Source organism: Chiloscyllium punctatum, chromosome 24, assembly GCF_047496795.1.
Source record: "Chiloscyllium punctatum isolate Juve2018m chromosome 24, sChiPun1.3, whole genome shotgun sequence".
Classification (NCBI taxonomy): Eukaryota; Metazoa; Chordata; class Chondrichthyes; order Orectolobiformes; family Hemiscylliidae; genus Chiloscyllium; species Chiloscyllium punctatum.
This window is the reverse complement of record NC_092762.1, coordinates 61247216-61270593: the sequence shown is the minus strand read 5'-3', so window position 1 is coordinate 61270593 and position 23378 is coordinate 61247216. Positions and strand designations below refer to the sequence as shown.

Below are 23378 nucleotides of genomic sequence, written 5' to 3'. Positions count from 1 at the left end.
TCTGAAGAGTAACTCACCCGGACCCATTTAGCATGGCCAATCCATCTGACCTGCACATCTTTGGATTGTGGGGGGAAACCGGAGCACCCGGAGGAAACCCACGCGGACATGGAGAGAATGTGAAAACTCCACACAGACAGTAACCCGAGGCTGGAATCGAACCCAGGTCCCTGACACTGTGAGGCTGCAGCGCTAACCACTGAGCCACTGTGCTGCGCTAACCCCTCTAACCCCTCCCTCAACTCCCCCTCCAAACTAAAGCACAAATACTATCCCTTTCACACTTCAGCTCTGATGAAGATTCATCTAGATTAAAAACGTTAGCTCGCTCTCTCTCCATGAATGCTGTCTGCACTGCTGTGATCTCCAGCATTTGCTGTTTTCAGTATAGTCCAGCACGTCCAGTTATTTGTTCACATGAGTATCCCTCTGCTGGTTCCCTCACCACCTGCTACAGACCCTGTCTCATAGCAACCCTTTAGATTGGTAGTGGTGTCTCCCAGTCACAGTTTTTAGTTATCATTGAAATCCACCAAGCAGAGTACATTCTGCATCTATGGCACCCTCGTTGCCTCCTTCTGCTAGAGAAGTACAGATTCAAGGACAGTACATGGTAAACAGCAGGAGGTTTTCTTGCCTTTGTTTGACCTGTTTAGGACTTGACATATCCAGTCATGGTGATGGTATTGTTTGGGATATTGTCTGTAAGATATGATTCTATCAAGCTGCAGCTTGACTAGTTTGTGAAACAGCTCTCCCAGTTTATGCACTAGCCCCCAGGTATGGTCAGAAGGACTTTGCAGGGTCAACAGGGCTGTTTCTGCCATTGTCTTTTCCAGTGCCCAGGTAATCAGTCCAGTTTCATTTTTATTGCTGAGACTTTGCAACAATTGATATGATTGAATGGCTTGCAAGGCCATTTCAGAGGGCAGTTGAGAATCAACCAAATTGTTGTAGGCCAGACCAGGTCAGGATGACAGGTTTTCCCTTTCCATGAGTGATCCATATGTATCTTTTTAACAATTGACTAATGGTTACATTATTAACTTATAATTCGAGGTCTTCCATTGAATTCAAATTTGACCATCTGCTTCAGTGGTATTCCAACCCAGGCACATTATCTGGGTTCTCTGGATTTCAGCGACTAGACCTCTTCACCTTTGCCTCCCCCAAATACACAAATTGTACCAGTCACCCAATTAACCCTACCAGATCTGTGTTCAATTCATCTAGATATTGTTGGCTGCCAGGGGATACTGTGATGGGTCTACATTCTATGTGTGGCTGTAGGCGAAGGTGTAGCTAAAGAACTGAAGGGACTGTTAGGGAAGTGTGCGCCGCATGACTGAGGTTCTTAACATGATGAAGGGAATCGGTTCTCTGCATGACCTGAATTGCTAGGTTGATATATAAAGTGGCTTGTAAAAGTATTTTATTTCACAGAATCATTAACCTATGAAACAGGTTACCAAATTCTGCAACAGGCTGGCTACAGTCCTTCAGGATAGAGCTGCATGAATTAATGAGAGTTATATATGCATATCACCTTTATAGAAGGTAGATGGAGCATAGCGAATTCTGGAATTTACTGCTGGCTCTATAAACTTGGTCAATTGCCATCAGAAATCTAACAAAAATTCCCCAGTATGTTTCCTACATTCGCCCTAGGCTTTCTTTGTTGCATCTCCCAGGACATTTTGTGACTGAAAGCATTGCACATGAGCTGTATCTTGTCTCCATGCGATTTGATTGATGAACCAATTGTCATTGCCAAGTAAACTGTACAGTTCCACCCAAGAGTCCTGATGTTCTAGAATAACCATAAAACATGCATATTTTTAGCTTATCAGAAAAAGGCTCAAATTACCCAAGGTTTCAGTAATCAGGAAAAAAAAATGGCTAATTGCTGAGAGAATGTTTTCCCTTTCACAAAATGTAAAAGACCACCAGATTGTAATCTCAGCCAATTGAAGATTGTAAACAGAGCAATAGGTTATATAGGAATAGGGTCAGTTCACAAGGCAGAGTCACACCAATAGTGTGGGTTCAATTCTTTGGTTTCTCTCTTTCTCAGCACATCATCAGCATCTCTTTGTTTGTCTATCCCTTATTTTCTCTCCCTCTTTCTCTAGGCATCACATCCTGTACTTCATTCACTTCTCACCCCATCAGCATAAATACAACCCTTTTCCCACCAATTTTCAGTTCTGACAAAGGATCAATGGACTTGAAACATTAACTATTTGTCTCTCTGAAGATTCTGCCAGACCTGCTGAGTTTTGCCAACGCGTTCTGTCTTTGTATCAGAACAGTTTTGGGAGGCAGGAGGAAAAATGGAGTCCACTGACTGGGTTTAACAGAGAGGTAGATATTCAGCACTGCGTACAATGGTAATTGGCAGAACACTTAAAAACAAAACCAAGAATATGTAGTTGCCCAGGAAGAGCTGAAATGCTCCAAACACAACAGTATGAGAGATACATATTCTGAGGAGCATTATTAGTACTTTCACACTGAAAAACAAGCTTGCACATGATACACACCCACTGCTGCGCTTCAGCGAAAACATCCAATTTAGCAAGTGCAGTAGTTGTTTTCTCTCTGCATGATGAGGGCCTCTGAAGTCTGCATTCTACCCACCCCCCCCAACAATGTCACCCATGATATATATATATTTTTGTACATTTGTCTACCACCAGGAAAACACCCATGTGGCCAATTGTATATTAAGAAGCAAAGCTTGTTGAGGGCAATGCTGACATCAAAAAAGTGAAGGGAGTAGTTGGGGGGGGGGGGGGGGGACATGGGACATAGGGAGAGAAGGAGGGGATTAAATCAAAATGGAATTGGAGGGGGCAGTAGGTTTTCTTCCTATCACGGGCTACTTTGAACTTTAACACCACCTTCAGTCAGCAAAGTTTACTCAGTAACCTCAGTATGGAGGAAGACCAAACATGTAGATTGAGTCCACCTGATATTAGTCCTGATCAGGTAAAATTTCTCTTTGGTGCAAGGCCCCAAAATCTCCCCAGCAACCTCTTCAAGTCATCTCCATGTTGTTTGGCTCTGCATGGATGGATTTCTGTACCAATCACATTTATACGCTTTTCAATTTCTGATCCTTAATGGCTGCCTGAATCTCAGGCACACAACTGTCTTCTCCTGGAGTCCTGAATAAGCACTCTGTATGAGGGCTCTTCCCCAAATCATTAGTGAAAGTATTTAAAACATACAACAAATCTTTACATTGTCATGATTCTCAGGTAGCTAAAATTTCACAGAATAGAACAGCACAGTAATAATTAGCAAACTTATGCATTTGCTCCATATATATATAAAACCGTATTAGAGCTCATTTGGTGCAGAGTCCTGATCTCTGAGTCAGAAGGCTCAGGTAAAATCCTGCTTGGTCCAGAGACAGGGTCTTGGTATGTAATAATATCTCTGAATAGACAGGAAAATATCAATTATTGACCCCATCATTTCAGATGCAAGATTGATGTGGTAGCATCATCTGTTGGTAGAAGTATGGTACTGCACACTATTTGTATTACACTTGAGCTTGTAAATAGCCTAAAATTAGCAATTATGGTTTTAGTAATTTCCAAAATAGTTATACTGGTGGCACATCCTCCACTAAACGAAGATATTAACACATTTACTTCAATGATATGAAGTGTCTTCCACAATAACAGACAATGGACTTGCATAAAAGCATACTGAATGCTCACACTTTCATAGTAACCAGCAAATCACAGAGAAATATTATTACTGGAAAAGGACATTGGGGTCTATTATATAGGTCTCGGTGTCTTGGTAATGTAAAATTCCATAATACTTCTTGAAATTGTCCAGGTATTTATCCATCAACATTACTGATACATTTAGCCTTGAGTAGCAACAAAGTACATATTCTCTGAGTAGAGGTTCCTCCTAATTATTTATTGAATGTATTACAAATTATTGGACATTTATGGCCCCTAATGTTAGCCTTGGAACATCTTTGGTAAGTCCACCCTATCAAGCACTTTTAATATTTTTCATATGACCTCCATGGGGCTATCCCTTAGCCTCCTGTTACTAATGACAAGAGCCCCACTCTGATAGTTTTACGAGATTGTCATAACCTCTATATTCTGGTGTCATTCTTATAAATCAGAGTTAGTATGGAGGGAGAGATGCACTGTCAGAGTGTCATAGAATCACACAGTACAGAACAGACCTTTTGGCCCATCAAATCTGTACCTCCAAAAATAGACTATTACCTACACCAGTCTCACTTTTCTGAACTAGGCCCATATCCTTGAATGTTATGACACCTTATGTGCTCATTCAAGTATTTTTTTAAAGGGTTATGAGGTTTCCACCTCAACTACCCTCCCAGGCAGTGCATTGCAGACCCTCACCACCCACTGGGTAAAATACCTCTTGAAACTCCTCAAAAGCTCCTGCTTTTCACTTTAAAATTATGCTCCCTGTTATTGGTCCTTTAACTAAGGAGAAACACCTGTTTTCTATTCATTTTGTCCATGCCCCTTATCATTTTATACACCTCTATCAGGTCCTCCCTCAACCTTCTCTGCTCCAAAGAAAACAACTTAAACTTGTCCAGCCTCTTTTCATGGCTGAAATGTCCTTTCCTGGACAACATCCTCGGTGAATCTCCTTTGCACTCTCTCTCTAGTACAATTACACCTTTCTTTCGTGTGGTAACCAGAACTGCACACAGTTACTCCAGTTTTGGCCTAACCAAAGTTCTATACAGCATTAACATGACGTCCCTGCTCTGATAATCTGTGCCTTAACTAATAATGGCAAGCATCTCATATGCCTTATGTTATGATGGTGTAGGTGTGCACTGCACCTTTAAGAGAGAGCGGGAGCTGGCACAGATCCAGAGAGGCACAGAGTGTGCTGAAAAATTTAACAATGTAACATTTGGATGAAACAAATAGCTGGAGCTGTGTTGCCATGGTACAAGAAAAACTTCAAATTCGGCCCATCAGTTTAAATTATGCCCCAGATATAATTCAAATTGAATTTGAATTTTACTGTTTTGGATGACATCAAAGCAATAAAATGAGACCATGTTTTGGGGTATAAAATTGGACATTTGGAACAGTTAGAGGGAGAACGGCAAAGATCAGCCAAGCAAGCAATGACTGCCAGCAAAATAGCTCTCTGAAAGGTACCTGTCCAAAAGAAATTTGTGCAGCAGAAGACCAAAGCTAACTTAGAGAAATCTATAGAGAAAGTTTGACATCTGAAAAGGACAATTGGCTTTGAAATTGATTTGTTGTAAATTTACGAGGGAATTTATCGGAACAATGGGAGGTAAAAATGGGTTTAAAAGAAAAGAGTTGTAAATAGTTGTTGTTTAATGTTCGCTTTTGGACTAAAAGATTTAAATTGTTTTTTTCTTTAAATAGTGAGATCTGGGATAGCTCGTTGCCCCTCGAAACGTAACAGTTTATGGTGCGAGGTGAGCTTTTCTGTGTGTCACCCTTAAGTTAGCAGAGGGATTTACCCCATGTCATAACATTTAACTACCCTAATTATTTGTCCTGTCACCTTCAGGGATCTGTGGACAAGCACCCCCAAGATCCCTCAGATTCCTACTGTCTTGCCATTCACTGAGTACAACTTTATCTTGTTCCTTCTTCCAAAGTGCATCACCTCACATTTACCAGATTTAAATTCCATCTGAAATTGATCAGCCCATCTGACCAACATATTTATATCCTCCAGTAACCTTCCTCCTGTCAACAGCCCGGTCAATCTTTGTGTTATGCGCAAACTTACTTATCATCCCTCCTACATTTTCATCAAAGTTGTTTCTGAACACCACAAACAATAAGAGGCTCAGCACTGATCCCTGTGGTATGCATTGGATACCAGGCTCCAGTCACACAAACAGCCTTCTCCCACCACTCTCTGTCTCCCATCACTGAGCAAACTTTGCATCCATTTTGTCAAGTTACCCTGGATTCCATGTGTTTCTGTCTTCGTTATCAGTTTCTATGCGGGACCTTGTCACAGGCCTTGCTGAAATTCATATAAAAAAACATCAACTGCCCAACCCTCATTAAACACTTGGTCACCAAATAAATTCCACCAAATTTGTGAGGCACGATCTCCCTCTGACAAAGCTATGCTGACTATCCCTGATCAAACCATGTCTCTCTAAATGGAGATTAATTTTCACCTTCACTATTTTCTGCAGTAGTTTCCTTACCAGTGAAGTTAGATACACCGGTCAATATTTCCCTGGTCTATCACTACCATCCTTTTTCTAAAGTGGAACCACTTTCACAGTCCTCTAGCATCTGTCCAGTGGCCAGAGATTATATAAAAATTTTGGTCAGAGCATTGATAATTCCTCCCTTATCTCCCACCGCAGCCTGGGATATAACTCATAAGGACCTGAAGTATTGTCCACTTCCAAAACCCACCAAAACTTCCAATACCTCCTTGTTTCTCAGTACCAAGAGAGAGCTACATTGTCACAATGCCAGTCAGAAGGTCAATAGGCAGGGAACAATGTTTCTTGCGTTTTCTCTCTCCCTCCACAGATGCTGTGAGACCTGCTGAGTTTCTCCAGCATGTTTTGTATTTGAGATTTCCCATATCCACAATATTTTGCCATTATTCGAGAGAGAAGGCAGCACTAAACTAGGATCCTGGGAATGAGGCTAGCCAAGTATTAATGGGGGACCATTTAGTAAATAATGATTATCATATTACAAGGATAGCTTAGATATGGGAAAGGGCAAAGGGGAATATATAGTAAGAATAATTCAGACAGAATAAGAAGTCTGTCCCTGATAAAATGCAACTGAAGGTTAGCAGGCATAACTGAAAGTGAACAATGAATTAATTTAAACAGGCCTTCCAGTACACAGTCATGGTCTATTGTTGAGATATATCTTGTTATATCTTGTGGTGCTGGAAAAACACAGCAGATCAGGCAGCATCCAAGGAGCAGGGGAATCGACATTTCGGACATAAGCCCTTCATCAGGAATGAGGCTGTGGGCTGGGGGAGGAGGGTGCTGAGAGATAAATGGGAGGGAGGTGGTGCTACTGGGAAGGTAGCTGAGAATGCAATAAGTAGATGAAAGTGAGGGAGAAGGTGATAGGTCAGAGAGGCTGGAGCGGATTGATGGGAAAGGTGATGGACAGGTCAAGAGGGTGATACCGAGTTGGAGGCTTGGGACTGGGATAACGTTGGGGGAGGGGAAATGAAGAAACTGATGAAATCCATATTGATCCTGTGTTAGGTTGCAGGGTACCACGTTGGAATATGAGATATGTTCTTACTCCAGGCATTGGGTGGTAAGGGTTTGGCGAAAGAGGCGGCCCAGGACCTGTATGTACTTGGTGGAGAGAGAGGGCGAGTTGAAGCATTCAGCCACGGTACGGTGGGGTTGGGTGGTGCGAATCTCCCAGAGATGTTCTCTGAAATGATCACAAGGAGGCGTCCCAACTCCCACTGTGCAGGAGACCACGTTGTTTACAACGGATACAGTAGATGACGTTGGTCGATGTACAGGTAAACTTCTGTTGGATGTGAATCCTTTGGGGCCTTGGACGGAGGTGAGGGGAATGATGTGGGTGTAGGTTTTGCACTTCCTGTGGTGGCAGGAGAAGGTGCTGGGAATTGGGTGTGGGCTGGGGTGGTGGCATGGATCAGATGAGGGAGTCACGGAGAGAACGATCTCTCTGGAATGCTGATAGGGGTGGAGCGGGAAAAATATATCTTGTGGTGGTGTTTGTAGGTGGCGGAAGTGGCGGAGGATAATGCAATGTATGTGGAAATTGGTGAGGTGGAACGTGAGGACCAGGGTGGCTCTCTCCTTATTGTGTTGGGAGGAGTGGAGTTCAAGAGGGGAGGTGCAGGAAGTGGAGGAGATGCGCTGGAGGGCATTGTTGACCACGTGGAAAGGGAAATTGCGATCTTGGAAGAACGAGGCCATCTGGGATTTTCTAAGATGGAATTGGTTGTCTTGGGAAGAGGCAGCGGAGGCAGAGGAACTGGGAATAAGGGGTGACATTTTTACAAGATGTAGGGTGAGAGTAGGTGGGCTTGTAGTAGATGTCCATGGTTAGTCAGTCGCCAGAGACTGAGGTGGAGAGGTAACAAATGGTATATTCCAAAAAATGGAAAGATAGGACAAAATCCAGATTTCACTGGATGACAAAAGAGATGTACATTAAGAGATCAGGTAGGGAATCCAATTGAGAACCAGGCTGAATATTAAAGATTTAAGGGGAACTAAATGACACAGACAGACAATACAGAGGCTGTCCAAAGGAAATTGGACAATTCTTTGAAAGGGAAAATTTGCAGGATGACAGGGAAAGACTAGGGAAGATACTGAGTAAATTGCTCATTCAGAAGCTAGCAGACATGATGGGCTCAACAACTTCTTCCATGCTCTTTTATAATTGCATTTGCCAAAGCATTAAATTGTGACAAATTACGTGCAGTTCTGCTCTCCTGGTCTGAGGAAGTCCAGCAAAGATTAACCAGACTGATTCCCTGGATGGCAGGACTGACATATGAGAAAAGACTGGATTCACTGGGTTTGTATTCGCTGGAATTTAGAAGAATAAGGAGGGCATCTCATACAAATATATAAAATCCTAATGGGACTAGACAGGTTAAATGTGGGAAGAATACACCCGATGTTGGGCAAGTTCAGAATTGGGGGGGGGGGTATCACAGTCTAAGAATAATGGAAAAACCATTCAGGACTCAGATCAGAAAGAATTTCTTTGCTCAGAGCTGTGAACTTGTGGAATTCTCTCCCACAGAAAGCTATTGAGGACAATTCATTAGATATATTCAAGAGAGAGCTCAATGTAGCTCTTGCATTAAAGGGATAAAGGGGTATGGGGAAAGGGCAGGAGGGAGACACTGAAATTGCATGATCAACCATAATTGTGTTGATTGGCATTGCAAGCTCAAAGGGTTGAATGGCCTATTCCTGCACCAATTTTCGATGTTTCTGTGTTCCTTTCAAAAAGGAATGGAAGAATAACCCAGAACTTCAGAGGTAAAAGCTTGACACTGTTCAAAATATTCTAAAGAAATTTTAAAATGATTATGGACTTCATAAATTATCACTCTTTCTGAATCTCATCTCTGGCTGTGTTGATTTATTTACTTTTATTCCAATTTAGTTTGTTAAAACTATCAAGCTACTTTTCAATCTAACTTCATTGAAGTAAATTTATAAAAAGGGTTGTCTGTTCTACACCTACAAAACAAATGCAGCTGAATTCTTAGATAAAGGAAAATCTGAGCAAATAACGTGTCCATTAAACCAGAGCTTAAGTCAGAAAGCAGTGAATTAGTTTACATGGCCTGGGATTGTCACAGCTAGTATGGTGTGGTTATTCTGGTGCAATGTTTGTTTAAAATTCATTTGTGGGATGCAGGTACCACTGGCCGGACCAGCATTTATTCTCTATTCTTAACTGCCCTTGAAATGAGTGGCTAACCATTTCAAAGGTCAGTTCACCAAAAATTAACCAAATTGCTGTGGGTCTGGAGTCACATGCAGGCCAGATTAGAGAAGGGAATCTGTCATCCTCATCCAAAGGACATTAATAAACCTGATGGGTATCTTTTTTAAAAAAACAGTCAACCTGATAATCATTAGACTAGCTGTTGGTTCCAGATGTTTTTTGTGTAATTCAATTGATTTAGTGTTATTATTGGAATTCAATGATTAGTCCTGAGACATTATCACTATGCTACACTTCCCCTCAGTAATCTCTATTAAGTATTGTACCATATGAACATCCATCGTTCTGGAGCCAATAGCCCTTCATCCTGCTCCTCGGATGCTGCTTGACCTGCTGTGCTTTTCCAGCACCACTCCAATCTTGACATATGTACTACAAGCCTTGGCCAAGGGAACAAATCAATCACAAGGTGTACAACTGGCCTGTAAAATTCCAAAATGCAACAGCTGGCATTAACAGTAAATTAATTTTTAAAAGGTAATAAAACTGAAAACATTGCAAATGTTCAGAAAGATTAACATTTCAGATAAATGAAACTAAAAATATAAAATACTTCCCCCGCTGTTTAAATGGGTTATAAAGGGTCTAGTAACAAAGAAGTGATGTGCTTTTGGCTTCGAGATGCAGATGAAGTATGATACTTTTAAAAAAAAAAAAAGAGTGCACAAAACACCATTTGCTTTATTAACTTGGATAATTACTAAGCTGATTTACATTAGGAGCCATTAAACCCCAAAAAGTGACAGAAACTCCAGGTTCCAATCTGGCTGTCCAATGCTGCAGCTCCAGTACTTTAAACTTCTTTCCATTGCCAGTACTACCATAAAAGGTTAAAGTTCACGATAATCTCAATCACCCTCCAGTCACAGATATGGCTGATCCGTGGAAAGCTTCAACTTGACTGGCTGCCCAGGCAGAACAGGTTTCCCAACTTCCTTAGTTACTTCAGTACCTTGGCCACTGGAACAAAGAAAAGTTCAATTTTGTATTCTGAAGGAATTCAGTTGATGGAAATTAATTCAGTTCTACAGATGTGCTGTGAAACACAGATAATAAGGTTGGAAACATCCTAATTCTCAGTGTCACTTTATATAAATTCAAGACTGATTTCTAAATTAGAAACTTTACTGCTTTTTAATTTGCATAGTTTACATGGACAGGAGAAGAAAAGCTTCTCACATTTATCCCAGTATGCACAAGGGTACACTGTAAATCCTCCAAACTGGAATACTTGTTTTTGAATTTCAGAATAATAAAATGCATTAACCATAAGTACGTGAATCTGATAAAAGTACAGCAAACTTTGTTTTAACTGGCACTCTTGATAAACTGGCAAAAAGTATATACATGAAATTCCTGAAGTTTACTGTATTATCACAATATCATGTTGTCTAGTCAGTTGAGTGTGCGAGTGAGAAGGCTCTCTCCTTTAAAGTTTTATTTAAGGTAAAGTTGCATTATGGACAGCATAAATCATGTAATAAATTATAAATGATGTGTATATCCCCTGCATCATGTGTGTTTTTACATTGATCACGTGGACCTCCTGATCAAGCAAATATTTGATCAGCCAGCATACCCCTGGTCCCACAGGTACCGGTTAATAAAAAGCATGCTCTGTGTAGCTGAGACATAAAACAGTAACAAAGTGTTACAATAAAAATTGTTTTATTCAAATACTGTATTTTTCATGTTTCCAACATGCTGTGCTCTTTAATATTAGAAAACACATTTATCAGTGAGTACTGTGCATATGCAGGATATTGTGGATGAACTTAGGAAGAGTCAAATATTGAAGCAGGCAAGCATAACTTAGTGAATGACTGAATACAGTAAAAATCAAGACCATGTGGCTGAGTTAGGATGGTGAGTGGCACTTTCTTTGCTTTAGCTCCTGTCTGTCCATTGTACAAATTCTTTACTCTGAGTTAGCAAATCTGGATTGCAATCAAAAGGCCAAATAATGGGGAGCAAGAGGGGTTAATTACTTTGCATGTCAATGCAAGAATGAACATGTAGGTAGAAAGGCTATTTACTGTTTGAAAATATCTCTAAATGTCCCCAAAAACCCTCTTGAAATATACTCTTTGGTGGATGAAGAACTGGGAAAAATGGGTAGTGTGGTTGTGGGGATGGCTAGGACAGGGCATACAAGACACTAGTACCAGTGATGGGGGCAGTCTGGATGTTAGTTGTTCAGATACACAACATGATCAGCTAAAACTATGATGGGAACAGTGCACGCTAACTTCAAATTTGGGAAATATAAATTGGGTTTTTTCTAAAATGTCGAAAAGTGGGGCGCTGGAATAGCACAGCCGGTCAGGCAGCATCCGAGAGCAGGAAAGTTGACGTTTAAAGCATAAGCTCTTCATCAGGAATTTTTCTAAAATGAAGGTAGTCTTGGTGCTGTGAAGAGCAAAGATTTAAGTAAGATTATATGTACAGATCAGTAAAATTGGTGCGCATGGATGTTTGGCAATCCATCAGATTGGCAACGGAATGCTGGTCCTTATTTGAAGGGCTGAAACCACAGAGTAATGTCTTCAGTTTTGAACACAGATCGTCAGAAGGATAAAATAAATCAAAACTCAGGAAAGTGCACCCTCCCAGTAAAAAAAAATTGTAGGGTTAAATTTGAGTATGGGCATTAACCTGTTCTGAATTTAGAAGGATGATTGTGATTAAATTGAGATTTTATGAATAAGAGGTAAAATACATAAACGCTAGTTCTTCAGGGGAATAATGTTAAACGTGGAGTTGAACTATGTTGGAGTTAAACAAGGACAGTTTCTTCCCCCAATCCAAGGGTAGAGGGAATTTAGTAGCCACTATCCAAAAAAATCCAGGATGTTGACTTGACTAGAATTGAAATGAATAGATTTTTGAGAGGCAAGCTATGCAGGAATGCAAGAAAAGGTGTGAATGAATTTAGGTACAGATTAACTAACTGGAAAAGGTTTAAGTTCTAAAATAGTCTATTCCTGTTCCCATGTTACTCTGTCACTCCTAACGTTGTTCCAAACATTATGGAACTGAATAAGGAATTTGCTGCCACTAACCTGGGCGCCTGTGTTCCCGCTGCTAGCGCTTTCTGCGATGACCAAATGACAGTAGGTGGAAATGTCTCTCGACGACCATCTCGTAAACAGTAGTAGTTATCTGAAAATTTATGGCAAGGGCCAACCGGGAGCTTGGGTGGAGGTTGGGTCCTGAAACAAAGTATTCCAAAATCCTGCCTTTACAAAAGGAGCAGTATAAAATTACTGTAATATCTTAAAAGCTACACCAAGAAAACCAGTATCCTTTCACAGGAGGAGAGCCATGAGGCTACTGTAAGCAGTTACAAGATAGCACAATAACTGCTGTCTTGAAAAAGAAGGTAAGGTTTCATCAAAACAAAATGCACGGAACTGATCTCATTTTCTCTGTCATTTCTATTATCAAGGATGGTCTTATTTTCCATGCTAAACATTCCTGTTCTGTAAGCATCAGCAAAAAGAAATGACAAAATACTTGACACATTATTTTAACATGGAGTCATGGAGATATGCAGTATAGAAACAGACCATTCAGTCCAACTCAGCCATGCTGAACAGATATCCTAAATAAATTTAGTCCCATTTGCCAGCATTTGGCCCATATCCCTTTAAACCCTTCCTACTCATATACCCACCCAGATGCCTTTTAAATTTTGTAATTGTACCAGCCTCCATACACTTCCTCTGGAAGTTCATTCCATACACACACCATCCTCTGTAAAAAAAGTTGCCTCTTCTTAGGTCCCTTTTACATTTTTCCCCTCTCACTTTAAACCTATGCCCTCTAGTTTTGGAGTCCTCCACCCCATGGAAAAGACCTTGTCTATCTACCCTATCCATGCTCCTTGTGATTTTACAAACCTCTATAAGGGTCACTTTCAGCCTCCAACACTTCAGACAAAACAGCTGTAGTCTATTCAGTCTCTTCCTAAAGCTCAAACCCTCCAACCCTGGCAACATTCTTGTCATTCTTTCCTGAACCCTTTTAAGTTTCACAGCATCCTTCCGAAAGCAGGGAGACCAGACTACACACAATATTCTAAAAGTTGTCTAAACAATGACTTGTGTAGCCACAATATGACCTCCCAACTCCTCTACCCAATGCACTGACCAATAAAGGCAAGCATACCAAATGCCTTCTTCACCATCCTGTCTACCTGTGACTCCACTTTCAAGAAACTATGAACCTGCACTCCTAGGTCTCTTTGCTCAGCAACACTCCCTAGGACCTTACCATGAAGTGTATCAGTCCTGCCCTGATTTGCCTTTCCAAAATGCAGCAACTCACATTTATCTAAAGTGAACTCCATCTGCTACTCCTCAGCCCATTGGTCCATCCGATCAACATCCTGTTGTAATCGGAGGTAACCTTCTTCGCTGTCCATTATACCTCCAATTTTGGAGTCATTTGCAAACTTACTAACCATACCTCCTTTGGTCACATCTAAATCATTTATATAAAAAGGTGAAAAGCAATGGACCCAGCACTGATCTGAGAATGTGTATCGGCTATGAGCAGGTAGGGAAATAGTTAAGTTTTGAGTTTTGTGAAATAAGAGGTTCAGCTGAATATGACTCAGATCAGATAAGAAATTACAGTTAACAATGGGGTGCTGGAGGCAAGGATAATGGGTTAACAAGGTGTAAAAGCATTCATTATGCAGATCCATTTAACAAGATGAGGTAGCATTCAGTATGTAATGTCAGCTAACAACGTTAAGAACATTCATTGTGTAACAGCAAATGGCTTAATCTTCACTGTTGATGCTTCCTGATTGTAACAGTCACTCAATTAATACGCATGTTGCCTTATCTGGATGCTCTTCCCTGTAAAATGACTATAATTCATTGAGAAACTGCTACTTGAGAGAGAAGACTGAGAACTCATGTCCCTGTGCACATGGGCAATTGTTCTCTATCCCTCCAGGGCCCAGAATAAAGATGATGGTAAAACTATACTGTGACTCTGAGCGTTTTGCTTCGACTGAGACAGGAACGGGACGACAGATCCTTCTGGCACAGCACTGGTCACTGATCTCCAGCCCGAAAAGCAACTCAATATCACCACTCTGCCTTCTACCTTTGAGCCAGTTCTGCATCCAAATAGCTAGTTCTCCCTCTATTCCTTGTGATGTAACCATGAGGAACCTTACTGAAGTCCATACAGATCACGTCCACCACTCTGTCCTCTTCAATCCTCTTTGTTACTTTTTCATAAGACTCAATCAAGTTTGTGAGACACAATTTCCCATCTCAAAGCCAGATTGACTATCCCTAATCAGTCTTTGCCTTTCCAAATAAGTGTAAATCCTGACCCTCAGGATAACTTCCAACAATTTGTCCCACCACCGACGTCAGGCTCAGTCTACAGTTCCTTGACTTTTCCTTATCACCTTACTTAAATAGTTGCTCCACAACAGCCAACCTCTCGTCTTTTGGCACCTCACCTGTGGTTATCCATGTTACAAATATCTAAAACAGGGGTCCAGCAATCAATTCCCCGGCTTCCCACAAAGTTCTAGAGTACTCCTGATCAGGCCTTGGGGATGTATCCTCCTTTATGCCTTTTAAGACATCCAACACCACCACCTCAGTAATATGGACATTTTTCAAGATGTCACTATTTATTTCCCTATTTTCTCTATCTTCTCCACAGTAAACATTGATGCAAAACACTCATTTTGTATCTTCCCCATCTCCTGCGGTTCCACACACAGGTTGCTTTGCTGATCTTTAAAGGGCCCTATTCTCTCCCTCGTTACCCTTTTGTCCTTAATGTATTTGTAGAATCCCTGTGGATTCTCCTTAACCCTTTTTGCCAAAGCGCTCTCATGTCCTTTCTTTCCCCCTCCTGATTTCCCTCTTACATATACTCCAACTGCATTTACACTCTTCTAGGGATTCACTCGATCTCTGCTGTCTATGCCTGACATATTCTTCCTTCTCATTCTTAACCAAAACCTCAATTTCTCTAGTCATCAAATATTCCCTACATGTACCAGCCTTGCCGTTCACCCAAACAGGAACATGCTGTCCCTGGACTTACGTTCTCTCCTTTTTGAAGGCCTCCCATTTTCCAGCCATTGTGAACATCTGCCCCCAATCAACCGTTGAAAGTTCTTGTCTAATACCGTTAAAATTGGCCTTCCTCCAATTCAGATCTTTAACTTTTAGATCCAGTTTATCCTTTTTCATCAGTCTTTGAAAACTAGTAGAATTATGGTCGCTGGCCTCAAAGTGCTCCCCCACTGACACCTCAGTCACCTGCCCTGCCTTATTTCCCCAAGACTAGGTCAAGTTTTGCACCTTCTCTAGTAGGTACCTCCACATACTGAATCAGAAAAATTTCTTGTACACACTTAAGAAATTTGTCTCTATCCAAGGCCTTTACAACCCCAGCATACGTTTGGAAAATTAAAATCACCTACCATAACCGTTGTCAGTTATCGGTAAGAATAATTAGATGTCCTTATAAATTTGTTTCTCAGTTTTCTGCTACAACTGGGGGTGGGGGTTCTTTCTTACTTCTCAATTCCAAATTCCTCACAAATAACTTCTCAGGATGTATTCCCAGGAATATCCTCCCTAAGTGCAACCTAATGTTATCCCTAATCAAAAATATCACTCCCACTCCCCTCTTGCCCACTTTCTATCCTTCCTATTGCATCATATTCTCAAATAATTCAAAAGTAATCTAATAAGTGCCTATTCTGATCACAGACTCAAGACAGCTAAACTGGCACCAAAACAGATTCAGGAAAGAATAACTGATACCTGGGATATGGAAAAGGGATGCTGTGAAATACTGGCAGTCTCCAATTTCTAAGTCAGGTCCAACCAAGGTTAGAAACAAAATAAAGATCCCTCTACATTACGTAGAGATACAGTGAATATCTTTAAAAAAAAACACAGATTAAACAATTTGACATTAGATCCAATACAAGATGGACAGAGTAAAGGTCCCATGTCGACAATGACCATCAGGTACAAAGAATTAAATTTAGCAGAAGGCTATATTTATGATGATCACAGCTCAGTTTATTTTGTCTGTTACCTGAGAGCAATTTCAGTGTATCGAAGCTGCAACTTTTCTTGGAGATTCTTCTGCAGGAGAGAAAAACACGAGAGTCAGTTGCAGACATATTAACACACACACATCAAAATGTCCAGGTGATGATGCAGAACAGTCCTGAAAGACCAATTATGGAACAAGGAACTACAACTGGTAACATAGCAGCAATGCTGATGTGCAAATATACAAAACTTAAGAACTTATTATTTAGCTGAACATTGTTGCAACGTGGAAGATTACTAAGTTGTGTCCTGTCCACAGAAACCAGAACAAATCCAACTTGCCAATTACCACCTTATCAGGCTATTTTTGATCAAATTGATGGAAGGGGGTAATTAGGGGATTGCTTAGCTCAGTTTTCTGGATGGCTGGTTTCCTATGCAGAGTGATGCCAACTGTATGAGTTCAATTCCTGTCATCGCGGAGATTACAATTGAAGGTAATCTCCTTCCCAATGTCTCCCCTCATCTGAGGCCTAGTAATCCTCAGGTTAAACCACTACCAGGTGTATCCCTGTAATGAGAGAGCAGCCTTTTGATCCTCTGGGACTGGTCTCAATAAGCTAACAATGAATGGTCATTGCATTTTCTTACTGGCTCAGAATACCAGATTCTTTTGAGTTATTCAACAAAATCTGCAAACTTCACCAGCAAGAAGGACAAGGGCAGCAGATGCATGGAATAGCACCATTATCCTGACTTGGAAATATATCACTCTTCCTTCATTGTCACTGAGCCAAACCTTGGAACGCCCTTCCAGCAGCACAGCGGGTCTCTCTATACTGCAACCATTCAAGACAACAGTTCACCACTACCTTTTCCAGGGCTATGAAGGATGGGCAACAAATATTGGCATAGCCAGCAATGAACATCTTTTTTAAAAGTTTCCAATATCTGCCAACGTTAAACTGTATACATAAATATTGGCTGGGATAACTTTATCTGTAATACTTTTCAAATTTTAAATACTGGCTTAAAGGGTAAGTATATATCTACAGCATGTACATATATATAAGGTCTTGCTATACATGCACATGGACTGCTGTAGTATCCAAGAAATCACAAATGGTGCTGAACATTGTGCAATCATCAGAAAACATCTTGACTTCTGACTTAATGATGGAGAAACAGTCATTGGTGAAGCAACCAATGATGGTTAAGGCCAGGACACTATCCGGAGGGACTTCTGCAGTGATGTCCTGGAGCTGAGATGATCAACCTTCAACAAACAAACATCTTTCTTTGCATCAGGTATGACTTCAACCAGAGGATTTTTCCAACTGTTTCCCATTGACTCCAGTTTTACTTGATTTCTTGGCAGAATGCTATCTTGAATGCAAGGTACTTTTCTTTCCCCTCACCTCTCGAGTTCAGCTATTTAGTCCATGCTTGGACCTAGGAATTGAGAGTAAAAGCTGAGCAGCTCTGGCAAAATGCAAACTGAGTATCGATGCTCAGATCAAAAAAACGCAAAAGAACTGCAGATGCTGGAAATTAGACAAAAAAGGAAATTATTGCATTGAGCAAAGGGCTGAATGTTCTCAAAAGAGAGAGGGGCCAGCGAGAGATCATCGTCCACGTTGAAACCAATGATATAGGAAGGGAAAAGGTTGAGATTCTGAAGGGAGATTACAGAGAGTTAGGCAGGAATTTAAAAAAGGTTCTCGAGAATAGTAATATCTGAATTATTCCTGGTGCTACAAGCTAGTGAGGACAGGAATAGGAGGATAGAGCAGATGAATGTATGGCTGAGGAGCTGGTGTATGGGAGAAGGATTCACATTTTTGGATCATTGGAATCTCTTTTGGGGTAGAGCGACCTGTAGAAGATGGATGGATTGCACCTAAATTGGAAGGGGTGAAAATGTGTTGCTGGAAAAGCACAGCAGGTCAGGCAGCATCCAAGGAGCCGGAGAATCAACGTTTCAGGCATGAGCCCGTCTTCAGGAATGAGGAAAGTGTGTCCAGCAGGCTAAGATAAAAGATAGGGAGGAGGGACTTGGGGGAGGGGCGTTGGAAATGCGATAGGTGGAAGGAGGTCAAGGTGAGGGTGATAGGCCGGAGTGGGGGTGGGGGCGGAGAGGTCAGGAAGAAGATTGCAGGTTAGGAAGGCGGTGCTGAGTTCGAGACCAATATATACTGGCAGGGAGATTTGCTAGAGCTGCTTGGGAGGATTTAAACTAGTAAAGTGGGGGGGTGGGACCCAGGGAGACAGTGAGGAAAGAGATCAATCTGAGAACAGAAGCGAGTCAAACAGTCAGGGCAGGCCGAGACAAGGTAGGACTAATAAATTAAACTGCATTTATTTCAATGCAAGGGGCCTAACAGCAAAGGCAGATGAACTCAGGGCATGGTTAGGAACATGGCACTGGATTATCATAGCAATTATAGAAACATGGTACAGGAATGGACAGGACTGGCAGCTTAATGTTCCAGGATACAAATGCTACAGGAAGGATAGAAAGGGAGGCAAGGGAGGAGGAAGAGTGGCGTTTTTGATAAGGGATAGCATTACAGCTGTACTGAGGGAGAATATTCCCAGAAATACATCCAGGGATGTTATTTGGGTGGAACTGAGAAATAAGAAAGGGATGATCACCGTATTAGGATTGTATTATAGACCCCCTAATAGTCAGAGGGAAATTGAGAAACAAACTTGTAAGGGGATCTCAGCTATCTGTAAGAATAATAGGGTGGTTACAATAGGGGATTTTAACTTTCCAAACATAGACTGGGACTGCCATAGTGTTAAGGGTTTAGATGGAGAGGAGTTTATTAAGTGTGTACAGAAAAATTTTCTGATTCAGTATGTGGATGTACCTACTAGAGAAGGGTCTAAAAACTTTACCTACTCCTGGGAAATAAGGCAGGGCAGGTGACTGAGGTGTCAGTGGGGGAGCACTTTGGGGCCAGCGACCATAATTCTATTAGATTTAAAATAGTGATGGAAAGGGATAGACCAGATCTAAAAGTTGAAGTTCTAAATTGGAGAAAGGCCAATTTTGACAGTATTAGGCAAGAACTTTCAAAAGCTGATTGGGGGGGCAGATGTTCACAGGTAAAGGGACGGCTGGAATATGGGAAGCCTTCAGATATGAGATAACGAGAATCTAGAGAAAGTATATTCCTGTTAGGGTGAAAGGAAAGGTTGGTAGGTATAGGGAATGCTGGATGACTAAAGAAATTGAGGGTTTGGTTAAGAAAAAGAAGGAAGCATGTGTAAGGTATAGACAGGATAGATTGAGTGAATCCTTAGAAGAGTATAAAGGAAGTAGGAGTATACTTAAGAGGGAAATCAGGAGGGCAAAAAGGGGACATGAGATAGCTTTGGCAAATAGAATTAAGGAGAATCCAAAGCGTTTTTACAAATACATTAAGGACAAAAGGGTAACTAGAGACAGAATAAGGCACCTCAAAGATCAGCAAGGCAGCCTTTGTGTGGAGCCACAGGAGATGGGGGCAGATACTAAACGAGTATTTTGCATCAGTATTTACTGTGGAAAGTGATATGTAAGATATGAAATGTGGGGAAATAGATGGTGATATCTTGAAAAATGTCCATATTATAGAAGAGGAAGTGCTGGATGTCTTGAAACGGGTAAGGGTGGATAAATCCCCAGGGCCTGATCAGGTGTATTCTAGAACTCTTTGGGAAGCTAGAGAAGTGATTGCTGGGCCTCTTGCTGAGATATTTGTATCATCGATAATCACAAGTGAGGTACCGGAAGACTGGAGGTTGGCTAATGTGGTGCCACTATTCAAGAAGGGTGGTAAGGAAAAGCAAGGGAACTATAGACCAGTGAGCCTGACGTCAGTGGTGGGCAAGTTGTTGGAGGGAATCCTGAGGGACAGGACGTACATGTATTTGGAAAACAAGGACTGATTTAGGGATAGTCAACATGGGAAATCGTGGGAAATCATCTCACAAACTCGATTGAGTTTTTTGAAGAAGTAACAAAGAGGATTGTTGGGGGCAGAGTGATAGATGTGATCTACATGGACTTCAGTACGGCATTCAACAATGGGAGACTGATTAGCAAGGTTAGATATCACGGAATACAGGGAGAACTAGCCATTTGGATACAGAACTGGCTCAAAGATAGAAGACAGCAGGTTGTTTTTCAGACTGGGGGCCTGTGACCAGTGGAGTGCCGCAAGGATCGACGCTGGGTGCACTACTTTTCATCATTTATATAAAGGATTTGGATGTGAGCATAAGAGCTATTGTTAGTAAGTTTGCAAATGACACCAAAATTGGAGGTGGTAGACAGGGAAGAAGGTTACTTCAGATTACAACAGGATTTTGAGCAGATGGGCCAATGGGCTGAGAAGTGGCAGATGGAGTTTAATTCAGAGAAATGTGAGGTGCTGCATTTTGGGAAAGCAAATCTTAGCAGGACTTATACACTTAATGGTAAAGTCCTAGGGAGTGTTGCTAAACAAAGAGACCTCGGAGTGCAGGTTCATAGCTCCTTGAAAGTAGAGTCACAGGTACTTAGGGTAGTGAAGAAGGCGTTTGGTATGCTTTCTTTTATTGGTCAGAGTACTGAGTACAGGAGTTGGGAGGTCATGTTGCGGCTGTACAGGACATTGGTTAGACCACTGTTGGAATACTGCGTGCAATTCTGATCTCCTTTCTATCAGAAAGATGTTGTGAAACTTGAAAGGGTTCAGAAAAGATTTCCAAGGATGTTGCCAGGGTTGGAGGATTGAGCTATAGGGAGAGGCTGAACAGGCTGGGGCTGTTTTCCCTAGAAGGCTGAGGGGTAACCTTATAGAGGTTTATAAAATTATGTGGGGTATGTATAGGATAAATAGAAAAAGTCTTTCCCTGGGGTGGGGGAGTCCAGAACTAGAGGGCATAGGTTTAGGGTGAGAGGGGAAAGATATAAAAGAGACCCTAAGGGGCAACTTTTTCACGCAGAGGGTGGTAGGTGTATGGAATGAGCAGTCAGAGGAAGTGGTGGAGGCTAGTACAATTGCAACATTTAAAATGCATTTGGATGGGTGTATGAATAGGAAGGGTTTAGATATGGGCCAAGCGCTGGCAGGTGGGACTAGATTGGGTTGGGATATCTAGTCGGCATGGACGAATTGGACCGAAGCATCTGTTTCCATACTGTACATTTCTATGACTTTATGACTCTGTGAGTTGCTATGAGTTGAGAGGTCATGTTGTGACTGTACAGGATATTGGTTAAACCACTTTTGGAATAATGTGTGCATATCTGCTCTCCCTGCTATAGGAAAGGTGTTGTGAAACTTGAGAGGGTGCAGAAAAGATTTACAAGGATGCTGCCAGGGTTGGATGGTTTGAGCTGTTAGGAAGAGGCTGAATAGGCTGGGGCTGTTTTCCCTGGAGCAGAGGTTTCAAAATCATGAGGGGCATGAATAGAGAAAACAGACAAGACCTTTTCCCTGGGGTGGGGAGTCCAAAACTAAAAGGGCATAGTTTTAAGGAGAGAGAGGCAAGATTTAAAAGGGATCTCAGGAACAACTTCTTGTAGAGGTTGGTGCATGGATTGAATGAGCTGCCAGAGGAAGTAGTGGAGCCTGGTACAATAACATCATTTTAAAAACATCTGGATAGGTATATGAATAGGAAAGATTTATTTAGGATATCTGATCAGCATATATGAGTTGGACCAAAGAGTCTGTTTCTGTGCTGTACATTTCTATGACTCTACTGAAAAATCTCAGGTCTAGCAGCACCAGTGGAGTGAAACCAGAGTTTACATCTCAAGTTCAGTAACTTGCTTCAGAATTATCTGAAGGAGGGTCACTCTACCTGAGATATTAACTGATTTCTCTCCACAGATGCTGCCAGGCTTGCTGAGATTTTCAGACAAACTTCTGTTTTGTGTCAATGCACAGGTTTTTTTTCCCCCAGTGCTAACAGCCCAGCCTCTTCCAACATTGTGCTGTTGATCGAAAGTAGACCAATAATCTAGTAACTGGCAGAATTGGGTTTATCCTTTTTGTGCATGGGATACACCTGGATCATTTTCCACAACTTCAAGTGGATGCCAGTGTTGCAACTGTACTGAAATAGCTTAGGTAAAGAGCAAAAGCCTTCAGTACTACTATTAAAACTCAGTCAGTGCCTTTAGTCGCTTCTTGATAGCTTACGGAATGAACCAAATTGCCCAAAATTGATGCTTGGGACCTGTGGAGGAAACCGAGCTGGATCATCCACTTTTGCTGAAATTTGTTGCGAACGCTTCGGCCTTACCTTTCGTAGCAACGAGCTGGACCTGCCCCCACTGTTGAGAGAAGGAGGGACTGGAAACGTTAATTGTGCTTTCTCTCCACACATAACTGTCAGACCTACTGAGCTTCTCCAGCAGTTGCTGTTTTCGATTGAGGATAGAGATTGCTGTGAAGAGGCTAGCAACAGGCGTTTGATTTTAATTTACATGTAGCTATTACTTTCGCAGCAAGCATTTGGCATTAAAGCTGACTGTACAGTGGCAATCTGTTTTCCCCAAGCAGCTAGGACACATTATGATTGAAGTTTACAGACTCACCCCCGCTAACCAGTTCCGCAGCCTCTGAATGATCTTGGTCGCTGACGCCATGTTTGTTGTGAAGGACAAACACCTGGAGCTTGATCAGCCGCAAAATTAAAATGTTTAATTTTATTAATATGGACTTTCCGATACTTTTTTATTTATTTTAAAAGTCATATTAAATTATAATAAATCAAATAATAATAAAAACTACTTCCCTCGGTG

General features: G+C 41.4%; 1 protein-coding gene across 3 annotated transcripts in view; it reads right to left on the bottom strand.

Moving 5' to 3' along the window:
- ndufa7 (NADH:ubiquinone oxidoreductase subunit A7) overlaps positions 1-23263 on the bottom strand; it is a 28088-nt gene extending 4825 nt beyond the window's left edge. Inside the window, exons 1-4 of one of the 3 annotated variants that reach the window (XM_072593982.1) lie at positions 23172-23263; positions 16629-16678; positions 12596-12745; positions 10195-10493 (exon numbers count right to left, since the gene is read on the bottom strand). In XM_072593982.1, the coding sequence (XP_072450083.1) occupies positions 10397-10493; positions 12596-12745; positions 16629-16678; positions 23172-23222 (348 nt within the window). In that variant the 5' untranslated portion in view covers positions 23223-23263 and the 3' untranslated portion in view covers positions 10195-10396. Of the gene's footprint in view, positions 1-10194; positions 10494-12595; positions 12746-16628; positions 16679-22876; positions 23145-23171 lie in introns of those variants that run through there. The other 2 variants (XM_072593981.1, XM_072593983.1) reach the window with 2 other exon arrangements.
- Positions 23264-23378: the final 115 nt, after the last annotated feature.